The sequence below is a fragment of the Triturus cristatus genome, chromosome 9 (assembly GCF_964204655.1).
Source record: "Triturus cristatus chromosome 9, aTriCri1.1, whole genome shotgun sequence".
In the NCBI taxonomy this organism is placed as follows: Eukaryota; Metazoa; Chordata; class Amphibia; order Caudata; family Salamandridae; genus Triturus; species Triturus cristatus.
In genome coordinates, this window is record NC_140592.1 from 1,233,361,992 (window position 1) to 1,233,382,801 (window position 20,810).

The 20,810-nt window shown below is 46.6% G+C and overlaps 1 protein-coding gene across 2 annotated transcripts in view; it reads right to left on the reverse strand.

Moving 5' to 3' along the window:
- The window catches only part of SPRED1 (sprouty related EVH1 domain containing 1), a 406,087-nt gene extending 387,496 nt beyond the window's left edge, over nt 1-18,591 (reverse strand). Inside the window, exon 1 of one of the 2 annotated variants that reach the window (XM_085627326.1) lies at nt 17,942-18,590. In XM_085627326.1, the coding sequence (XP_085483452.1) occupies nt 17,942-17,973 (32 nt within the window). In that variant the 5' untranslated portion in view covers nt 17,974-18,590. Of the gene's footprint in view, nt 1-17,941 lie in introns of both variants that reach the window. The other variant, XM_085627327.1, reaches the window with a different exon arrangement.
- Nucleotides 18,592-20,810: the final 2,219 nt, after the last annotated feature.

Consider the following 20,810-nt stretch of genomic DNA (forward strand, 5'->3'; position numbering starts at 1 on the left):
ATAGCCAATAGGTCTAGCCTTTGGGACCTTAAAAGTGTTTAGCCATGCAACAGTTGCATAACTAAATACTTATAAGGTCCCAAAAGCGAGACCTATTGGCTATGCAAAGCGGCTGTGCGGCAGCGAAAGTGAAAGTAATCGCAGTAAAGCACGGCGCGCGTGCCCGCGCACATGCACTGTAGCTCTAGGCTGGCCTGGTAGCACTTTTTGGAGCCCTCTCAATAAGTCTTGCCAGACCAGCGCATGCGCTGGGTCAGGCGAGACCTAAAAAAAGGAACACATCTTAAATGAAAAATTAATGTAAGTTCAAAGTATTAGTGGGAAATGTGCTATTTTACCTTATAAATCATCTATTGATTAATGTGATCTCTGCAGATGCTTGTATGTTGAACTAGAAAGCCACAAAAGTAAATGCGTCCTGGTGCAGTGGGGAATAGTGACTTGTGTATTTTAGTGCTACGAGGTCACAACCTGTGACAGTAAGCACTGAATATGTAAAGCATTCTTTTAAGCTTCCATTTCAGATTGTATAAGATAGACTGCCAAACAATATGCAAAAATATTTAGATTCGAGGTAAAAAAAAAGTACTTTCAAAAATAGATTTTAGTAATACACAATCAGATTGCACCAAGTGCAATTTTGTATGTGTCCATTAAAAGCCAGTTGAGGCTGAAGGCAGTGCGATTTACTCACGGTGCCTTTCAGTAGGTCAAAAAGGTGTTTAGAATACACAGTTGTCAAAATATTGACAAGGTGAAGGTAAAAGAAAATGAAGTGCTTACAGGTGAGTGGGTGAGCTTTGTGTTCATGGGGTGGTGAAGTAAAGGAGATGCAAGTGCAGTCTGAAAAAAAGTGAAAAGAAGGGGCTGAAGAGGAAAGATATGAGATGTAAGATATGCAGATGGGCACAATGTGGCGAGAAAATGGTGACCATGTCTAAAAGAGCAAAATTAAAACATTTTCAATAATTATTTACAACAAAATCATTGCTGTTCTCATTTATCTTAAACAGCAAGCAATAAAGCCAATAAAGCCAATGATTTTCGGTATATGTCTGTTAGTGTGCTATAGATCCGAATGCCATAACAGAAAGCTCAGAGACGTGTGGTGAGGTGGCACATTCTGAGAATCACAGAAATGTGGTTTGCTTGATTAAGCCACGTCCTTAATGAGAGAGGCCGAGCAGTGCTTAATTTGAGCCGGTGGTTTCTGGTGCTCGGCACCAGCACTTAATTGTCAACACCGGCACTTATGACAGCCTACTACATGGAGATGATCAAAAAAACAGTTGTTCATTAGTTCAATATACAGAGAGCTGTTCTATTGAGAAGGGTAGAACCTACATAGGCGCCTCTCCTTGATAAATGTGTAAATACAGGCGACGCCCACCCAGAACGGACCATGAGGCTATGCTTCGTCCAAGACTAGTTACTATTACCTGGGTGCTATAGCAAGAGAGGTAGGTCCCCTCTTCACTACCTCACTTTAATGAAGTATAGGGTTTCACACATAAGCCCTGACGAATGCCCAAGACCTATATAGGCTGATAGAAGGGCAGAAACATGTTGACAACTCAGAGGTCCGCAAGGGCCATTATTAACACGGATGCCCTCTGATAAATACTCTTATGGTAATTTTAAATCAAACCTAGGGTACCACCTTAATAAAGGAAACTTTTTGGTCTATCCTAAGGTATTTTTAAGAACACCAACTGGATCTGAGAATATAATCCAGAAATAAAATAATTTCTAAGAACTCCCTCAAGGTAGCCCAACTTGAGGTTGAGTCCACCCTGGTAGTATTATCTTACCAGGGTCCAATTTTGGGAATTGTTAGTGCCTTAAGTTGGAAGTATAGTATCAGGGTAACGGGATCTCAAGAGAAGCACCTGTAAAATACTCTTGTCTATGTGATGTCAAACAGGTTACCACGCCATATTTGTGTTTCGAGTATACAGTGGAGGAATGCGTGGGGAGGCCTCTCAGTCTCTTTTTCTCCCCTTGTGTATGTGATGGCTGATTAATAGTGCCAGGGCAAAGACCGTTTTTACCATTACAATTGGGAAAGCATGTACTGTCTCTTCCCCCCCCCCCACACATCCAAAGAAAATCCATCTAATCCCCATAAATAGGATCCTTCACTTCCACTGTCAAATATCTTGCATGCACTCAAGTACTAAGCATATCCTAGAACCACTAGCATATGCTGCCAGCTGACCGTGATTTACCCAACAATCTTCATTTGAACCTCAAGGACGTACTTGGATCTTCTAAGGGCTGCGACTGAGGGTGAACGGGCACTGGGTTCTGACTGGCCTGAATTTGAGAGGCACATTCCCCTATTTCCACCGCAGGAAGAGCAAAAAGCTTATCCCCCTTAACTGACCCACCGAAGCCCTTGCTAAATGAATACTGAACTTTTAACTTCGAGACCAACTTCCTTTGCCAACCAGAAATTTTCTTTTTCACAAGTCTGTAAATCGCAGATCTCTTCTTGGTGACATTTCTGAGGAAAGGTTTTTGGTAGATTTTGAGCTGTCAGGGCCCAACGCCACAGACATATACCATCTTGCACGCAGCGACATCCATATACTGGGTCAAAAGGCAACTGCAACGTACCACACTTGACACATTTGCACCGGCGTGTATTGCACCTTGATGCATTCAGAAACACTGTCCATACAAGAAGAAAGACTCATAAGATTCTGGAGATCACTCAGGATCTCTGACCCATAGGTTAGTTAATGCTGTACATAGACACCAATGCTACTTTGATTCTAATGTTTTTCTGGGGCCACATATGCACCATAGTTATGTTTGAGTTCTTGTCTAGGCAACACAAAGAGTTGGAACCCTCTGCCCTTTAACCTACCTATAAACAAAAAAGTTTTTATTTGCAGGCTTTATTTGCTTCATGCTGACCAGTTTGAGTTCTTCCTTCCCAAGGCCATTTCACAAACTCCCCTTGTATTCTTCTACAAATGCTCCTTTCTGTAAACAGGCCTGTAAATCTTGTTCTTATCTTGTCACATTTGCGGTACATTCAAAGACAGAGGTCAAATGTCAGGCTCTGTCTTCCAAGGGAGTTTGGGCTTGACTTTTCTTTCTCTGACTTCAAAGTGAGAGGATCTATGTACAATCTTTCTGGATACTGGGGTTATCAAAGGGTTGTTTTTTTTCTAGCACACAGCATTTAAATAAACGGTGCATGTATTTCCGTATATATCAGAATTAGGAAAGCACAAATGAAGCACATTTTTTGTTAATTCTTAAGTGTGGATCAAAACAAATCAATATACTAGGTGATGCCATATCCACACATTATCTTTTGTGCGCTGTATAGTTTTTTTTTTTACAACTGTATGTCTGTGCAAATGTAATGGTTATTTCAATTGAAGACGTGTTGTCTGTAATAGCAGTGTGCTGCCATACAATGCATACTCCACTCTATGCCACTTTACTCTGCAACAGTCCACTGCACTCCACACCACTGCACTCTATTCCACTCTGCACCACTCCACAACTCTCTACTCCCTGCAAATGCAATCTTCGCCACTCTACACCACTGCACTCTTTGCCACTGGACTCTATACCACTACAATTTACTCTGCAAAACTCCACTCTAAGACACTCCACAACACTCTGCAATACTGTACCCTATGCCAATCCACTCAAACCCATTGCCCTCTACTCTGTAACACTCACCTCCACGCCCCTGCACTTTACGCCAATCCACTGTTTGCCACTCTTATCTACTCTTCAACACTGGACTCTACACAACTTTACTCTAGGCCATTAAACTCCTTGCCACTCTACTCTACACCACTGCATTCTACCCTGCACCACTCCAATCTACACCACTTCATTATACTCTTAAACAATCTACTCTACGCCACTCTACTCCACTCTGAGCAACTCCACTCTATGCCATTACCCTCTATGCAACTCTACTGTGCTCTGCACTACTGCACTGTACGCCACTCCACACAACTGCACTCTACTATGCACCGATCTAATCTACGCCACTACATTCTATGGTACTACATTGTACGCCACTGAATTCTATGCCACTGCACTTTACGCCACTATACTCTGCAACACTACGCCAATGAGCTCTACATCAGTCCACGCTACACCACTCCACGCCATTGTACTGTACAGCACTCTACGTCTCTGCACTCTACTCTGGACCACTATGCTCTACACCACTCTATTCAACACAACTCTATGGCAATGCACTCTACGCCACTTAATACCACTGCACTGTATGATACTCTACTCACCCTCCAACACTGCACTCTACAACACTGAACTCTACGCCACTACACTACACTACTGCATGTTATGCCAAAGCACTCTAAGCCTGTTGCAAGGTGGAAGTATTTTATGGCAAGGCCAGGAGGCTTTATCGTGTGATACTAACTAACAAAATACACAGAGATGGACCTCGGATTCAGCCGTAGCTCGGTCCTGATAGCATGGCACAGAGCAGTCAGGCGTACTCAGAGCAACATGTGTTAAGCATTTCACAGTACCAGCATTGACAAACTGACACGACTTGAAAGAAACCTAGACATCAATTTATAAAAATAGATTGTATTTTTAAGATAAAAATAGGCACAGAAACAAACTTGATACATTGCATATAACCGGGAATAGATTTTCAAAGGATTAAACAATAAATGCAATGAAAGATGTCAAATGTTCACCACTGAAGTCAACGTGGGAAAACACACTTAGCAAAACAATAGCTGCAGGGAGAGATCAAATAAACCCTCTTATGGTTATGGATCTGCCGGACCCTAGACCAAGATGCGATTGTCGGTACTTCGTTACCTTGTCCAGGGAGTCCGGATGCAGAGGTTACTTGGCTGTCCTTGGTGCCGATAGGATCCGCTGGAGCCGTCAAAAATGCAGCACTTGGCAAAACCACACTTGGCGATGGAGTTACACTCTACCCTCGGAGAGTAGAGGCCTTTGAGGTCCCAGGACCCGGGTGCAACAGCTGAATCGCCAGGGCTGATCGCGTCAAAGATGCTTTACCACACGCTTGATGACTCCAACTTCAGGATGCAGGGACACAGAAGCGAGGTTGTTGCCTACGTTGGTCACTGTGAGTTGCTCTCAGGCTGGAGATGTCACACAAGGGGTTGATCACCCGACTGGCAATCACCAAGCCTTGGCTACGGCAAATGAAGTCCTCGGGTACTTTGGAGGCTGGAGGTCGATAGGAGTAGACTTGAGGTTCAAAACTTGGTGTGAGCTTAGCTACCACTCCAGGCTTGCAGGACACCACTTCTCTTTGGGCAAACTTTCAACAGGCTCAGCGGGTTGCAATTCTTGTCACACAGCACGTCGATTCTTCTGGAGGTTGCAGTTGACTGGTTCCACCAGTCATGGGAGTCTGCTTCGTATTTCTGCTGTTCACTGGAGTCCCTCTTGCTGGGAGCAATGAGCTTTCACCACAGAAGCATGTCAACACACCATTCCAGTATATGATCTCTTCAGGGCACTTAAGTGCCCTATCTATGCGCTGCGGCAGAGTCCAAAGTCCTCTTGTCTGTGTTGGCGCCTTTTTTATGCCTCTTCTCAGATTCCAAGTTAGAACTGAAATTCTGGTGCCAGGGGAGCCCTATAAATGCTGGATTAGGGGTTGTTAAGGGTGTGAGGGACAGTGGCCAATGGTTTACTGGTCCCTGAGGCTAACCCATCCCTGTAGCGACAACATCCTCTAGGTGTACATCACTGTGCTAAACACAATATTCTATTTTACGATCTTTCAACATGGCAGAACCCATCCTTAGCTGTACAGTCCTCCTTGCCCACCCTAATGGTGTGGCTAGGCTTTGGGGAGTGTACGTCTCCTGAATAACTAATTTCCCCGCCTGCCTGAGCTGCAGGGCTGGAAGGGCTTTGTCCTTGAGTGGGGGACAGGGTAATTACACATCAAGGGTGGTGAAAGCCTTTGAAGCTCACCGGCTTGATGACTGTAAACACTAGCCATCCTGGGAGGGTGGAGGTGGAACCTTGTTTCTGCCCAGGCGTTTGTCTCCATCCTGGGGAAGTGCTAGCACATATCCCATCAGGAGGGCGGACTCTTGTCTTGGTGGCAAACAGCTACGGGGAAGCCCACCAAGGCACTGGAGCTTTGTATCCAAGGGAGGTACCCACCCAGAGTGGCACCTAGGTGCTTGCCAGCTCACTCTTGACACGAGAATCATGTTGGGGATGAAAATGTATGATGTTTGATACCAAACAACACAATTTGGTCGTTCCATAATGGAACTGGCTATCTCGAGTTTTCTCTGTAGCCAGCCCATGTTACTTCTAAGGACTGCGGTAACTCACAGTAAAACATAGTTTTACAGGATTACTGTAGGGATATACATGTCTGTACATATACATCCACACCTTTAATACAATGCACTTTACCTCCTGGGCTCAGAAGGACAACCTTAAGAGTGACTTACTTACATTAAGGCAGTGGTGTGGCTCTGCAGCATGCGGCGGGTGTAGAGTCATTCTTGAGCACTCAGGCTGCTCGTGCAGAGCTGCAGTGGCAGACCTGCAGACATACTTTTCATTGGGTCATACAAGGTGGCACAATAAAGTGCTGCAGCCCTGGTGCCCCTCTCATCAGCCTTGCCCTAGGTACCCTTGGTACCATCGACTAGGGACTTATAAGTAGTGATAAGTGCATGCCAATTGGGTTTACCAACTCAACAGTTACAGTTTAAGGGAAAAAGCTCTGGCACTGGGACCTGATTAGCAGATCCCAGTGCACTTCCAGATCTATAAAGACACTATCTAAAACAAACAGTGGGGGTGACCATAACAAAAAAGGGCACTTTTTAACAACACCACTCTACTCTGCATCACTCACTCCACAGTACGCCATTCCACTCGATGGCACTCTATTCTACCCGCACCACTTTACTCAACACTACTGAGCACTACACCACTATACTCTTCACTACTCCACTCTGCACCCCTCCAAATTATGCCACTGCATTCTACGATGTTGCTTTGAACGCCAGTGATTTCTTCGCTGCTGCACTCTACGCCACAGTTTTTTTAATACATTTTATATAGAGCTAGCTAGACCCAAAGGTATCAGAGCGCTTTACATGATCGTGAAGAATACAGTAAATCAAGAACGCAATACCATATGAAGCGAGACTTCTAATACCCACCAAAGAAAAATAAAGAAAATGTGTTAAACGGTGCGCGTGGGAACCGAAAGCGGTCAAAAGAATAGTAAGTGTTAATGGAGACAGGACTTATTAGACAACAGAAGCAAACAACCAACTATGAGAGAGGGTCTAGTCCTGTATTGAGAGATAATTAACAAAGTTCAGTAAGGTTAAGAGTTAAAGTATTTGTTGAGAAGGAGTTTCTGGTCTCTTTTGAAGCAAGGGAAGGAGGGGTTGCATCGTAGATTGCTAGGAAAAGAGTTCCATATTCTCTGCAACACTATTCCAATGCACTCTACACCAGGCCAATCCGCTATACACCACTCTATGCGACTCTAATACACCACACACTTCGCCATTCCACTCTACAACACTTCACGCCACTAACTTTAAGCCAGGCTGAACAGCAGGCACGCTGGTGTACAACATGGCTACACCACATTAGCAAACGCCAGTGCTTTAAATGGAAAAAATAAGTGCAGTTACTCATTAAAATGAGCTTGAGGTGTGGCAAGTGGGCGGGGCTAGAGGCGGGGCTATAGGAAGATATAATAATACATAATAACTTCTGTATCAGTTGCAGCACATATCAAAACACATTTGACATGCATTTATGTCAACAAAACAGATTAACTAATTACACAAAATGAAAGCCAAACAGGATGATATGTTAACATTTCCTTGTTTTGTAATATTTGCTGCTTCTTAATGCCATTCTTTTATTTGTTGTTGTTCGGCACAATACTATAAATTCTCAAGCGTGCACACACACACACACACACACACACACTGAAAGAAACAAGCACACATGTACACAAAAGCATTCTACACAGTCCGCTTAAAATATCTCTTGAGAGTGTTCTGATTCTCTCCCTCTTTCTCTCACAGAAGAACAGGCACACACAAGCAGGCAAGCACACAGCCAGATGCAAACACTCACACAAAGTCTCGGGTGACATTAAAGCCATTTTAAACTCCTTACCTCCCATGGCTTTTTTAATAGTCGCTGTCAGCCTGCTGCCCCCTTCCTGTGTTTGCACAAATCCACACAATAGTGTGAATGTGATTAACAGCACAGGACCTAAATGGGGCCTCCACTGTCAAACACAGTGAACACAGGGACATCATGCAAAAAAGCCCACGCTGAATAGTTCAGCCGCAGCTCAGCTCAGGAACACAGTGGGTCTTGGCTGTCAGATAGGTTCCAACGCTGACAGCAGCCTAGTGCTCACCAGCACTTGCAGCCAATCCGCCTACCTTTCATGCGTACTGGTACTCTCCTCACAGTAGAGAAGTGCAGTACTTATAGTGATAAAAATAAGAACTGCCAGTACTCAGTACCTGTGAGTGCTGGCCCATTCATAGCACTGCCACAGCCCTTTTCCCTACGAAAAGGCTCTTCCTGTCTCTTGCTGGTTCCGTGTTTTTACATCCACATATCCGCTCCACTTGCCTCTCATCTTTACCCAGCCTCTAACCTTCTCTCGCTAGTTCTGCCTCTCTTACTCCCACTTCTGCCTTACTCTCTCAACAAGTCTCTTAAATTTTCTCACCGTTTTTTTCCCCCTTCTTGCCTCCAGTTCTCCCCTCCATCCCCTAAGTTTGCTACCTGGCCATTATTTTGTTCTGCTATATTTCAATATTTTTGTGTGTATATATATATATATATATATACACACACACACACACATATATATACACACACATATATACATACACTTGTATATATATATATATATATATATATATATATATATATATATATATATATATTAAAGTTAACAAGAAATGTACCAGAGTTTTGACTTTACACAAATTTGTGTTAAAATACCATTTCTAAGCCCATTTATGATTTCAGAACTCAACAAATATCTGTCATTTTTATCTGAAAAAGTGGCAATGCCAACTTCACCTGTCACCTGACTTCTTTACAATCCTTCCTCCCCCTTCCTTCTATGTTCACCTCGTCTTTCCCACAACCAAATACATCACAAGTTGCATGGGAGCTCATTCCTGGAGCACTGCAGGTTCCCTGCTATTCATTTCCCCAAGGGCAGGGCTAAATTCACACCCATGAACCCATTACCCAGGTCAGTAGCTGTTATCATGTAAAAGGAAGCAGCTCCTGTGCTGAACAAAAACATGAAAAGAAAACCTACTGAGGTGGAGGACTGTCCTGTGCTGCCAACAACTTTACTAAGGCCAGGGCCATACCCTAAATGGGACTGGATTAGTGACTGGAGGCCCCAACTCATTTCACGCACCTGAGGGAGGGGTGGGGGTAGGGGGATGAAGCACTTTGTTACGAAAGGTCGCTGCACATCTGATTGACAGTGCAGGGTCTGCCTAGAGACCCTGCCCTGTTAATCACAGTGTGACACAGGGGCGCAACTAGAACCAATCTTCGGGGGGGGGGGGGGGCTAACACTTCGAAAAGGGTGGACGAAACCATCTTTAGAGACTAGTCAGAATTTCTTGTGGGGGGGGGGGGGTCCCTTCACTATACAGGAACAATACTAGTATGAAATGTCAGTTATTCTGGAAACAGAATGTGTGCAATATCGTATTTTAAAACACATGGGCCAGTGGTCATGCCTAACTAGACATATCATCTTGGTGTTCAAGCACATTTCTTTGGTTAATGATCTGCTCATACTGCATTTACCAGCACATAATGCAACTATGGTAGCTGGAAAAAAATGTTAGTGCAGGAGACAATTCTTTTGCTTCCAAGTGGGGGTAACTCAATTCCAAACGATCTAACACCTAGAATGTTGAAACTGTGCTTCATGGTTCTACATAGTAAATCTGGGTTTCAATTGTCATTCGGTAACATTGGTAGTCATATGCTTGGGCAAACTCACAGAAATGTAGCCCACATTTGGAAAGATATTTGCGGTCCGTCCCCCAACAGACAAGGGTCCATCCGCCAGCAATGTAATGCGGCGGTCGCACCGAAGGGCTGTCTGTCGGTGAAACTGCCTCCGAAGTCCTGTCTGTGGTGGTCCCACCAACATCATAATGAGGCCGTATCGGTAAAGGGTTTAGATTGAGGACAGGAAGAAATGGCACTCTGGCAAGTACGCAAATAGTCTATGATGAAAAATGAATAAGAACGGTGCTAACAGGTCAGGGGGAACAAACCCAAACAAAACAACCCCTGCGAGTGTGTAAGTCAAGACCTACACTGTGAATATAGAACAAAGTCCTGTGCACACGTATAAGGGTGATGGTTTTAGTGTGAAAACCAAAATTAAATAACTTTTCTTGCAGGAATTATGCAGGTTGACATCAGGAGTATCTTAATGGGGATTTTTTTATCCGGATCAATACAGAATGAACAAACCAGCCGACACGTGTTTCGTCACAACGTGGTACAATTGTGACTCTTCAGGGCTGGGAAGGACACAAAAACATAAAATAAAAACAAAAACAGAAGGAACCACAATGTGGCGTATCAACCTAAAGAATAAACAAATAAGCATGGGTGCAGAAACGGTGACAGCTCTGATCACGTGGAGACCCTATGTTGTGGAAAGTACAGGAACAGGTGACTTCACACTATACAAAGAGGATCCAAAAGTGTAAACAAAAAATGACCAAACAGAGGAAGCAGTAAATGTGGAAAAGAAGAGCGCACCAGTATGCTGGTTCAAAAAACCAAAGGACATCTGGTATTATGTACTGTATTTGCATTAAAATTATTAGTGACAATCGGGTGTGTGTACGATTGGTGAAACAAAACAAAAAGGAAGCCACCAGTAGTGGGTGCCAGAGGAAAGATACTGTAGAAGGAAGAAGCACGGTGCTGTGGGTTACACCACCAAGTAGCGTCAGAGGAATGTACGTGCAAATCGTGGCCGCACTCACCTAAAGATACATCATGTCAGCCTCGGTGTCAGCAGGGACGGACCCCTTGCAGGCTGGCTGCGTATACTGCACGCAAGGAGAGGAATCAGCGCGAGAGTTCAGAACATCAGTACCAGCAGAGTCCCCCTGCTTCATGCAGGACACACTACAACCAACATGAGGGTTTCACACGGGAGCTGTGCCACACGGAGCAGCTGTCTCCACAGGACTGAATATTGGATGGACCCAAGAGGAGTAAGACAGGGGAGAGCCCCCTATGCTTAGGACCCTGCACACTGAAGAGAAAGACAAGCATTTCAACGTAATGATCGGGTCGTAGAGAAAAGGAAACTGGACAGAAAACAGCGTCCCGCGAGTGGTGTGCTATGCGCGCGCGCTGTAGGGGTGCCCGCGAGTAGTGATCGCGCGCTGCAAGCAAGAAAAAAACAAGCATTGGCCGCGCGGCCATAAAAGTAACGGCCGCGCAGCCGTGAAAGCGAAAGTAATAGCGATCAAAGCGAAAGTGATCGCCATCGCTAGGAAGGGACGTGCTGTGTGGCAAGCACGCGAGTGGTGCGCGTGCAGCAGTGATTGCCGGCTGCGCGCGTGCACGCTCGCGTGCACTCAAGCTTTAGGCAACAGGCAGCACTTTAAAAATCCCAAATACAAAATGTCTCTCCGAGCCAGCGAATGCGTTGGGGCTCAGCAAGACCTAAAAATTAAAGATTCTCCAGTTCCTTTAAGGGAAAAGGGCTGCTTTAAAAAAGAGCTTCCATTTACAAAAAGTTGTTACTCAATTTGCTACCCCTTTTTGCCAATTGAATAATAGTACATCTGGCCAGAAATGCTCGCTACGGAAACATCTAGTTTTCTTCAGGTGACTGCTTTGAAGCTTCAAAAGTAGATTCTACCTTCTAAGAGTACCATTCAATTAAGTTTTCACAAGGTCTGTTATTTACAGCGTTTAGAATTGTATTGTGTGGCACTATAAAAAAACTGAACAAAAACATTTATGTACTCCATTGTCGTAATGCATCATTGATTTTCGTCCATATTGCATTGAAATTGTATTCATACAGCGCTTATATGTAAGTAGTGGTGCTTGTAATAAAGTCCTAATAGCACAAAAGCAAAAAAATAAATCACAACTTTGAGTTTTGTACCGTTTACAGACATGGTTTTGTTTACTTTTCTTGGGAAGGCAAAACCTGTGCCATGCTTTCCTGCAAAAGCCCTGTTTGTTATGTACAGGCTGACGTGCGCCGTATTGTGTTTTATCGATGAGGATGGGATTCTCACCCAGCGCCAACACTTAGCACACATTATTGCTGATTTTTTTATGAGTTGAGGTACCGCAGGGGACAAGGAAAGCGGTGGGAAAGGTTTATGGAGGACTGACAGCGAATGGATGGCCTTATGAGGAGAGAAAGGCTAGCGAAGTGTTTGGCATTGGACTGGGTAGTCAGACCAGCAGCCTCAGCCCGGTCCACAGATCCTGAGGGGGGAGCTGAAGCCCATTCACCCCAATGGATGTGGCACCCCTGCTGTGACAAGTGCCCACTCAAACCCCAGCAGTTTGGGAACTATTAAATGGGCGCTGCTGGAATCTTCAGCATCAACTCTGCAAAAGGGCGGCTACTTCACGGCTCATTAACTTACAAGCTGCAGGGGAGCCCTGCCCTGGAGGAGATGCCTAACCTGAGCCCGCTGTCGATCAGGGTACCGGTACTCTCCCTGTCTACAGAGAAGTGCCGGTACTCAGTACCGGTGCGCACCGGCCCAGTTAAAGCACTGAGCAAACCCAATAGCCCTTCTATAGGTTAGACCTTTTTGCTATGCCAATGTTTGTTTAGAAATGGTATAGCTCTGACTGTAGGGAATATTGAGTGTGATCACTGTGCCAAACTGTTTCTAAGGACCACCCTCTTCCACATTCTGCACCAAGCCTTGGCTGGTTGACATATTTTATATATGGAGTAACCTGGTTAGGCAACTGGAGCCTAAAAGTACAAGGTGCTCTGGGACACCAATGGTAAACAAGAGCGCTCTTGCCTTCCAGGTACTGCACCCGGTGACTGCTGACTCTACCTCGGGGAAAGGGTTCAAAGTCATCCTTCCCACGGCGCGTAAATACACAAAGCTCTGAAGCATCCGGTCAGCCTGTGGCACTATTTACAACTGCTTAAAAATACACGAGTGCTTCCGATATACATAATTTACTCAGTGTGTATTCTTTATTGTTTAGAAATGTAAAAATGTATTCGAACATTATGCGTTTCAAAGCTGATCAATCCCAGAAAGTGGACTATTTGTGATCAGTCTCAGCAGCCTGTGTGCGGCTCAGCGAGAGGCACAAATCTGCAATACTGTCAGCCATTTTATGAATTACTTGGAGAAACACGCAGTCAGCCAGCATGGCTATCTATCTCTGTTATTGATGCGGCAAAAATAATCATTTTCAATTTTTTTTAAGTGAAGCCCATTTCAGACGCCCTACAGAGGCGAATGAACGAGGTCATCATGAATTTTATACATCGACGTTTTATTTATTCCACTACAGATAAACCATAGTTTCTGCCTTTCAGAAGCAGTCTTTTCCTGAATGGACTTGGGCACGCCAGCTGTAGGTGCACTCCGGGTATATCAACGGCCCGGTGAAAGCACCGTAAGGAAATTCTGCTCTAAAATCACGTTTCCAATTTTGCCTTCGGTTCCCCCTTTTTTGTAACCAGATAAAACCAAGCTGCTGGCCCAGATGAGGGCTTTTACAAACGCAGTGCCAGATACAGACAGACGGGGGTGGCCTGTTTGTGCAGCTCCTCCGCGCTCTCCCCTCCCCCCGAGCATGACTCACCCCTGGAGTGCGTGCGTTCAGAGCTACGGCGCTGGCCGAAATCTGATGCACTTCTGCCTTTTCCAGGCCTGCGAAGGCAGAAAGGTTCGGCTTCCAAGCCGACAAAAACACATTTGTCTTTTCGCCTCCGAAGGCCTGGGAGTGGCTTTGTCCGGCGCACTTCCGCTTGTCTCTCTCCCCCTTTGATAACGAGGTCTTTTTGTGAATGCTTGTCTGCAGAGCACACACTGTACTGTGTTGTGAATGGACACGGCAGGTATTTTATGAATGGAGGGAGGGGGGTCACGTGACGCCCACAGCCTCCCTGAGCTGCTGTACTCCTTTCCCACATGAACGGTGTCAACAAGGCGGCGGCGGCCCTTCCCCTCCCTGCAGCCTGCTCGGTCCCCAGGCCCACTGCCAGCGGTGGCGAGCTGACCCTCCCAAGCTACCCCCTCCAGGTCTGCCGGCCGCTTTCGTATGCTCGGTTATGGGTTTTTTCATGAATGAACGCTGTGGCATGCAAATTGCAGCGATTCACAAAAAAGAACATGGCGGCTCTGTCTGCAGTCGCTTGTTCCTCTCAGTATCTGTATGCATATACACCAATGAATACACATAGCTTCTTCCCCTTTGGTGATTGTTTAAAATTATATAACCCCGTCCCTTCGGTAGTTCTGTGAAATGTAAACAAATAAAAGGGATAATTCGATAATGAAACGAATCCATTCATCTCAGAAGAGAGTGTATAAACCTGAACTATAAAATATCCTCGCGCCTCCTGTTTGGTACCGATTCTACACAGTTTAAGCCCTCTTTCACACGGCCGAATTAAAATCTGTTTTCTCTGGAAAGCATGATACAAAAAAATCAACGATGAGGTAAATGGAAAGTGTGTATTTTAAGACATGGCCAGATAACGTAATACCATCAACTCTGTGGTTAATAAGCACACGTGTACACAAACATAATGTATAACACTCTCCTTAGCTTTTACTAAATCCAGGGCTTGTTTACAACAATGGCTTCCTTGCCTTGAAAGGCTGTAAAAGGTATCAGACGACGTTCCCAAAATGTACACTTCACAAAAGGGTCGCACAAAAAATAGACCTGCAACATTTCAAAAGCAGACACTCAACGGCGAGATTTGCATTTTTAGCACACAAAAAACAAACATGGGCCCTACCTGCTTGGGCACAAAAATGTATGTATTTTAAAAACCAAATACAAAATGACCACCAGACGCTGGATTCCAGCATCCGGGATAAAAGCGCATTCGTGCCCACTGACATTCATGCGCTGCCTGGCAGGATGCGTGGGATTTCACCCATAAGGGACTCAAAAGGACCTTTGTACAGAGCCGCCAAAAAACATAGGCATTTTGTGGAGATGTTGCGGCCTCCGAACACGCTCTTCTGCCTCAAGAAATCATCTCTGGACGTCACATTTAAACGAGGACACGCACCAGGCTCGTGATGTGCGACGGTCTCAAAATACAGCACAAACGAAGCATGACCTCGTCCAATGTCGTCACATGTCCGGTGTAGCCACAGCAGCGGTTCAACAAGCCACTGGAATGCAGGCCTACTTGAAAATGTTAACCACCGTCTGAAGAAGACCTATTCTTTTGCGAGCTGCACATGCCATTCCGTGCAGCAAGCCATTGCATGGTTCCTGACACACACTGACCACCACCCATCTACCAACTGCCACACAAATACACAAAAAGATAGCCAGGCATGCATCACTTGACAGAAGGAACAGCATGGCTGCGCAGCCCTATTCTTGACGACACCATGGAGGCAAACGTGGGCATGGATGCAAATCACCAAGGGCAACCAATCTGAACTCCCTGCATGCATTTAGCTGACTGACAAGGGCACTGTGTGTTTGAGGGGTTACTGGGTGTGCAGTAGGCATCGGTAGGCAAGGACATGAACGCCCAACCAACCCACAGTCGCAGCACCAACAAAAAAGACTTCGGCTACCCTCTGATTCTCATCAGAGGTAAAGGAGATTCCCTCTGCAAGCCTTGTGGCATTGGTTGACCACCTCCGTCCCAAAGAACGTGCCAGTGCCAGAAAAATGGCCGGCTGACTCCGATGAAGGAAATCCACCAAGTTTGCGGCACCCCCTCATTCGTTAGACCCTGCCCAGATCCCCCCTCTACAGCATGTAACTAATGCAGCTCTTAACTAATAAAGTCGTGCAGCTACGTGCCCGATGCATGGCTACACAGGCCTGCATGATCACTGATGCGGATTTCAATCTGCTTCTGCCTTGGTTCATGCAAGGCCTTACAGGGATGTGTAGGTGAAGTTTCCCCAGCAACTAACCAGTGGTGATGGGGTTGCTTTCACCATTAAAGCTGCATGCATCTAGATTAGAATTCTGAAAGGATGCATGTGTTCACTGAATATTCACAGAGCTTGGCTTGAGTCTCCAAATGACCAGACCGTGTTCACAGATTATAGACTGGATACCACTACCCCCTGGCATGCACCATTTTATCCGACCAGTATCCCAGCTGGGTGGCACAGCAGCAGTGTATTTACATTTGTAAACAGACTGGCTGCAAGAATGCTAAGTGAGACATCAACACACTCGATGCAGAGGCCATTGAATATCTGCTTCTACCTTAACATGCGGCCCCTGGCATGGGATCCGGGACACTTGGGTAGACACCGCCACTGCAGTGTTTCAAGTGTGTTCACCGAATGGCAGCAGACATGCTTTCCAAGACACCAACACTCAATACCGGGAGCACATTAACACTCTGTGTCGAGGCTGCTTGCTTATAAGTGTGGCTCCACAGACATTTGCTCCAAGGTATGGAGACCATCAACTGATGCCTGGCTTGTCATCCTTCCTCCATCCTGCATGGAGCACAATAATAGGCTGATGCTAGGAATGCATGGCTGGACATCTCGGCCCACTGCATGCAGCACGCCACCAGAAAGGTACGCTTGTGTAGATGGTGCTTCTGAACAATCTAACATCACAAGTGCATGGCTCAACATCTGCATTACACCTAAGCAGCCCAATAACACAGGCAGCTGGTTCGACACGCCTGTTCCTATGCATGGGCAGGTGGGACACATATCTGATCAAATGTACGAAGCCCAGTGTGGTTACTTTTAGAAATATGAGTTTAAATACTAGGGATCGTGAGAACATCTCTGGGGTCCAGTGTACTTCCCAGACGCCCCTAGTCCAATGCATGGCGCATGTTACAGACTGGCTGGTGCGAGTGATGCTCGGTTGGGCACTCTTCCCTCAAAGCTTGTCGCACACTAACCAGCAAAACCCGGCTCAAATTCAGAAAACGTGTCAGCACAAGAGTTTGAAGGGCGAGTGACCGCAAACAGCACAGCTCCGAAGCAGTGACCATCTTCACGGGCGATAAGAGGAATGCATTCCTCGGATGGGATTTATAGGGTAGATTGTTGCATCCCATTGCACAAGTCATGTTATCCGAGTTACTGGTTGAAACCGGCCGAGCTTCCTGGGAGAAGAAAGCTTAGCATAGTCGCCTATGCGTGCAACCAACCCCCTGCCTAATGCATGCAAGTGTCAGTGCTAAGAGGCCCAAGCGAGCAGCAGCTGGAACTGCTGGTATTCAAAACAGACGGGCAATCAAAGCGGCCCTATGGCTGGAAAGAGACGCGGACGTATGCATTCTTCCAAGCTAGGAATGCGGCGCTGCATGGCAGCCTCGGCGCAGGATGTTACCAGCACATGCATGCCGTCTTCAAAGCCCGGAATGCAGCCGCTGCACGTCTCCTACAGTTCAGCATGTTATCAGCACATGCATGCGGACTTCTGGAATGAACGTTAACCCCTTCCATGCCCCAGTGCATGCGCCCTCCGGGCAGGATGTACCCCACACATGCGGCGCTGTCAGAAAACAAACCCACCACTATTGATGCTTCCTTAAAATAACGCTCTGGCTATAAAATGCTTCCCGGGCAGGAGGCGGCAGCGTGCTACACCCACACCCCACATGTACCGCCGCCCCCACCTGAACCCCCGCCCCCCAAAACACCCTGCTGAATGTGGCACTCACTCGTTGGTAGAAGCCGCCGTCTCCTCGCTCATTTTTCTCTCACCGGGATCCGGCCTGGGGCAGAGCGTGGGAGGCCCCACCCGCCCGAAAACCCATCGTGGGGCAAAGAAAAATAATGCGAAAAACACACAGCAGGCCAAGCCCCTTCCAGGGGAAACGGCAATCCCAATCCACAGGCTGCACGGCGGGCGGGGGGCGGCAGGGCCCCTCCTGCACTCTCGGCCGGCACCCCCTGCAGCCAGAGCCCGGCTCACTAGGGCGAGGAGGGGGCAAGGCTCGGACTGCCTCCGCCTGCTGCACGGGGCTTCCAGCGCCGCATCTCTCCAGGCTCTGGGGAGGAGGCACGCTCGGAGCGGAGATCCCGACAGAGCAGGGAGAGGCCCAAACACCAAGCCGAGCACACTGAAGCTGGAGCAGGAGGAGGGACAGAGCAGGCAGAGCCAGCCAGGCTGAGGGGGCGCGTCACCGCTCGAGCGGGGAGGGAGGGAGGGAGAGAGAGAGGAAGAGGGGAGGGGGAGAGGAAAGGGGAAGCGGGAGGAAGGGATGTGGGGCCGGCGGAGGAAAGAGCGCAAAGAGAGGAGAAGGCTGAGAGAGAGGAAAGGCGGAAGGAAGGAAACAGAGGAAGGATGACAAGAGGGGACGCTGAGATTACTAATGGTAGGAAAACCAGCAGCGGGACAACGGAGGAAGAGAACAGGGGCAGTGGAAAGGCAAGAGGGAGGAGAAGAGGAGAGTGTGACATAAGAAGGGGAGTGGACATGAGAAGAGACAGGATGTAAAGGACCGTGAAAGGAAAAGGGCCCAGAAGGAAAGATGAGAAAGAAAAAATGACAATCCGAGTTAGCGAGGGAAAGTGGCAACAGTGGAGATGGGAAGGCGAGGCTGAGAGGCGGTGGGGGGTCGGCACAACAAAGTAAACTGGCTGCAGAGGGGACAGCGATTGGGATGGAAAAGTGGCAGGGGGGTCATCACGGAGGAAAGGAGGGGTGATAGAGGAAAAGGAGAAGTATGTGGGGACAAAGAAGGGCAGTGAAGGTCCTATGCGAAAGAATGTTCGAGGAATTTGAGGACGTTTGGTAATTAATAATTTGTAGGAGGTATCCGTGGCGGGTACTGCCATTTACTACTGGAGTCACAAGGCCAGGTACACTAGGGTGGCCAATGTCCCATTATCATTGTACAGGACACTGCACAGTGTTTGCTGAGGCACCTGAAGGCGTTAGTGAGGGGTAGCGAGACCAGCAGGTGGCATGAGAACCTGAGGCAATTTTTGGGGCTTACGTGCATGCAAGCCATCTCCAACTATGGCCAGTGGTCTCTTCAAAAGATTTAATCCTAACCAGATCTTCAGTTTATCAAGTGTGATTACTGTGTCATACTGTTTTTGTGTTCCGGTCCCTTTACTAACTCCTAAAGTTTGCCCTCACTCCTTGAGATTGCTACCCTTCCAGAGTCACCTGTACATAGGGTACACCTCGAATATCCAATTTGAATAAAAATAGTATCTTAGGGCTTGATTAGGAATTTGGCGGTCTCACTGCCCTATCGCCACAGCTGTGGTCCCCAGAAGACATCTAGGTTGCAGAGCGTTGTGATCTGGTGGCAGCGGCACAGGTGGGACCGGGACAATGGTGTCCGACACAGATTCCAAAGTGGGACCCCCAAAAAACATGCGTTTTCACCTCTTTTTGTGCCTTTCCTCCAACCTGCGCATTGCGGTGTCCCCGCCAGGAAAAGCTTGAAGGAAGGGCAGATCGTAATCCAGATGGCGGGAACCTTGACTGGACTGCCTCCAAGTCTTGCCTCTGGCTTCGTCGATACGATAACAGGAGTCTCGGCGGTGGTCCAGTGGTGGTCTTGTAGCTGAGTTCTTCCCAGGAGCATAATCGGGCAGTCAGACTGGCCAGGAAGCGGTCGGGTAGGCTGCCGAAAAAGCGATGGCAGTGCATTTCCATCAAACTCTTAATCAGGCCCTTAGTTCTTGAGAAACCAATAGAAAACAATAGTATTTACCTGGATAAGGCCCTGTAGCCACTTTCTACGATAGTACCCATAGCGCCTTGAGACCCTCACGGGTGAGTAGCATGCTCACAATTCCCTGATTGATTGATAGAGAAGGCATCACGCATTAGGGGCACTTTCATATCGTCTCAATTCTGTTAGTGGGTGATATTAAAAAAACTAACAGGATCTGCAGCCACAGGTGTGCAGGCACCCACACACCATGACTAGATGTGGTCGAATGGGTGCATAGTTAAGCCCTGGAAATAGAAGACTTGATATAAAATCTTGTATTTATAGCTTGAATAAAGTATGCTGGTTCTAAGCACTGCATTAAAAATCTGGGCAGGGCCCTACATATAGATTCTTGAGGTTAGGCTACGCCTGCAGCAGCTTTCCAGTTGTAATGCATTAAGGAAGCTGGTAAATGTGGATGCAGAAAACACAGTTTTTAATGTCGTCATCACTATGTGACATGTGTTTTTTGGTAATCAGTTTTAATTTATTTATTTTGAAGTTTTAAAATGTGTGGTCCATGTCAATGTTGATGCGTTGATGACAGTGCGCCTTACAATAAAGAATATAAGCAACTTCTGTAACAGAAAATCGATTACCGAACGGCACTCTGAGCAGTGTTGTAGTTTTTAATCAGCAAGGCAGAAAAAACATATACAGCGTCAGACATGTTTCGGATTTCAAAGCCTTTGTCACGACGCCTGCGCACAAGCTTCCTATTTACAGGGTTATCTCGACACTGTACACAGACAAATATCTAATGCAGTTGAGGCGGCCATATTGGAACATGTTCAATGAACTCAAATATTCTACATGAATTCCTGTTTATGGTTAATATCGCTGTTGCTTACCG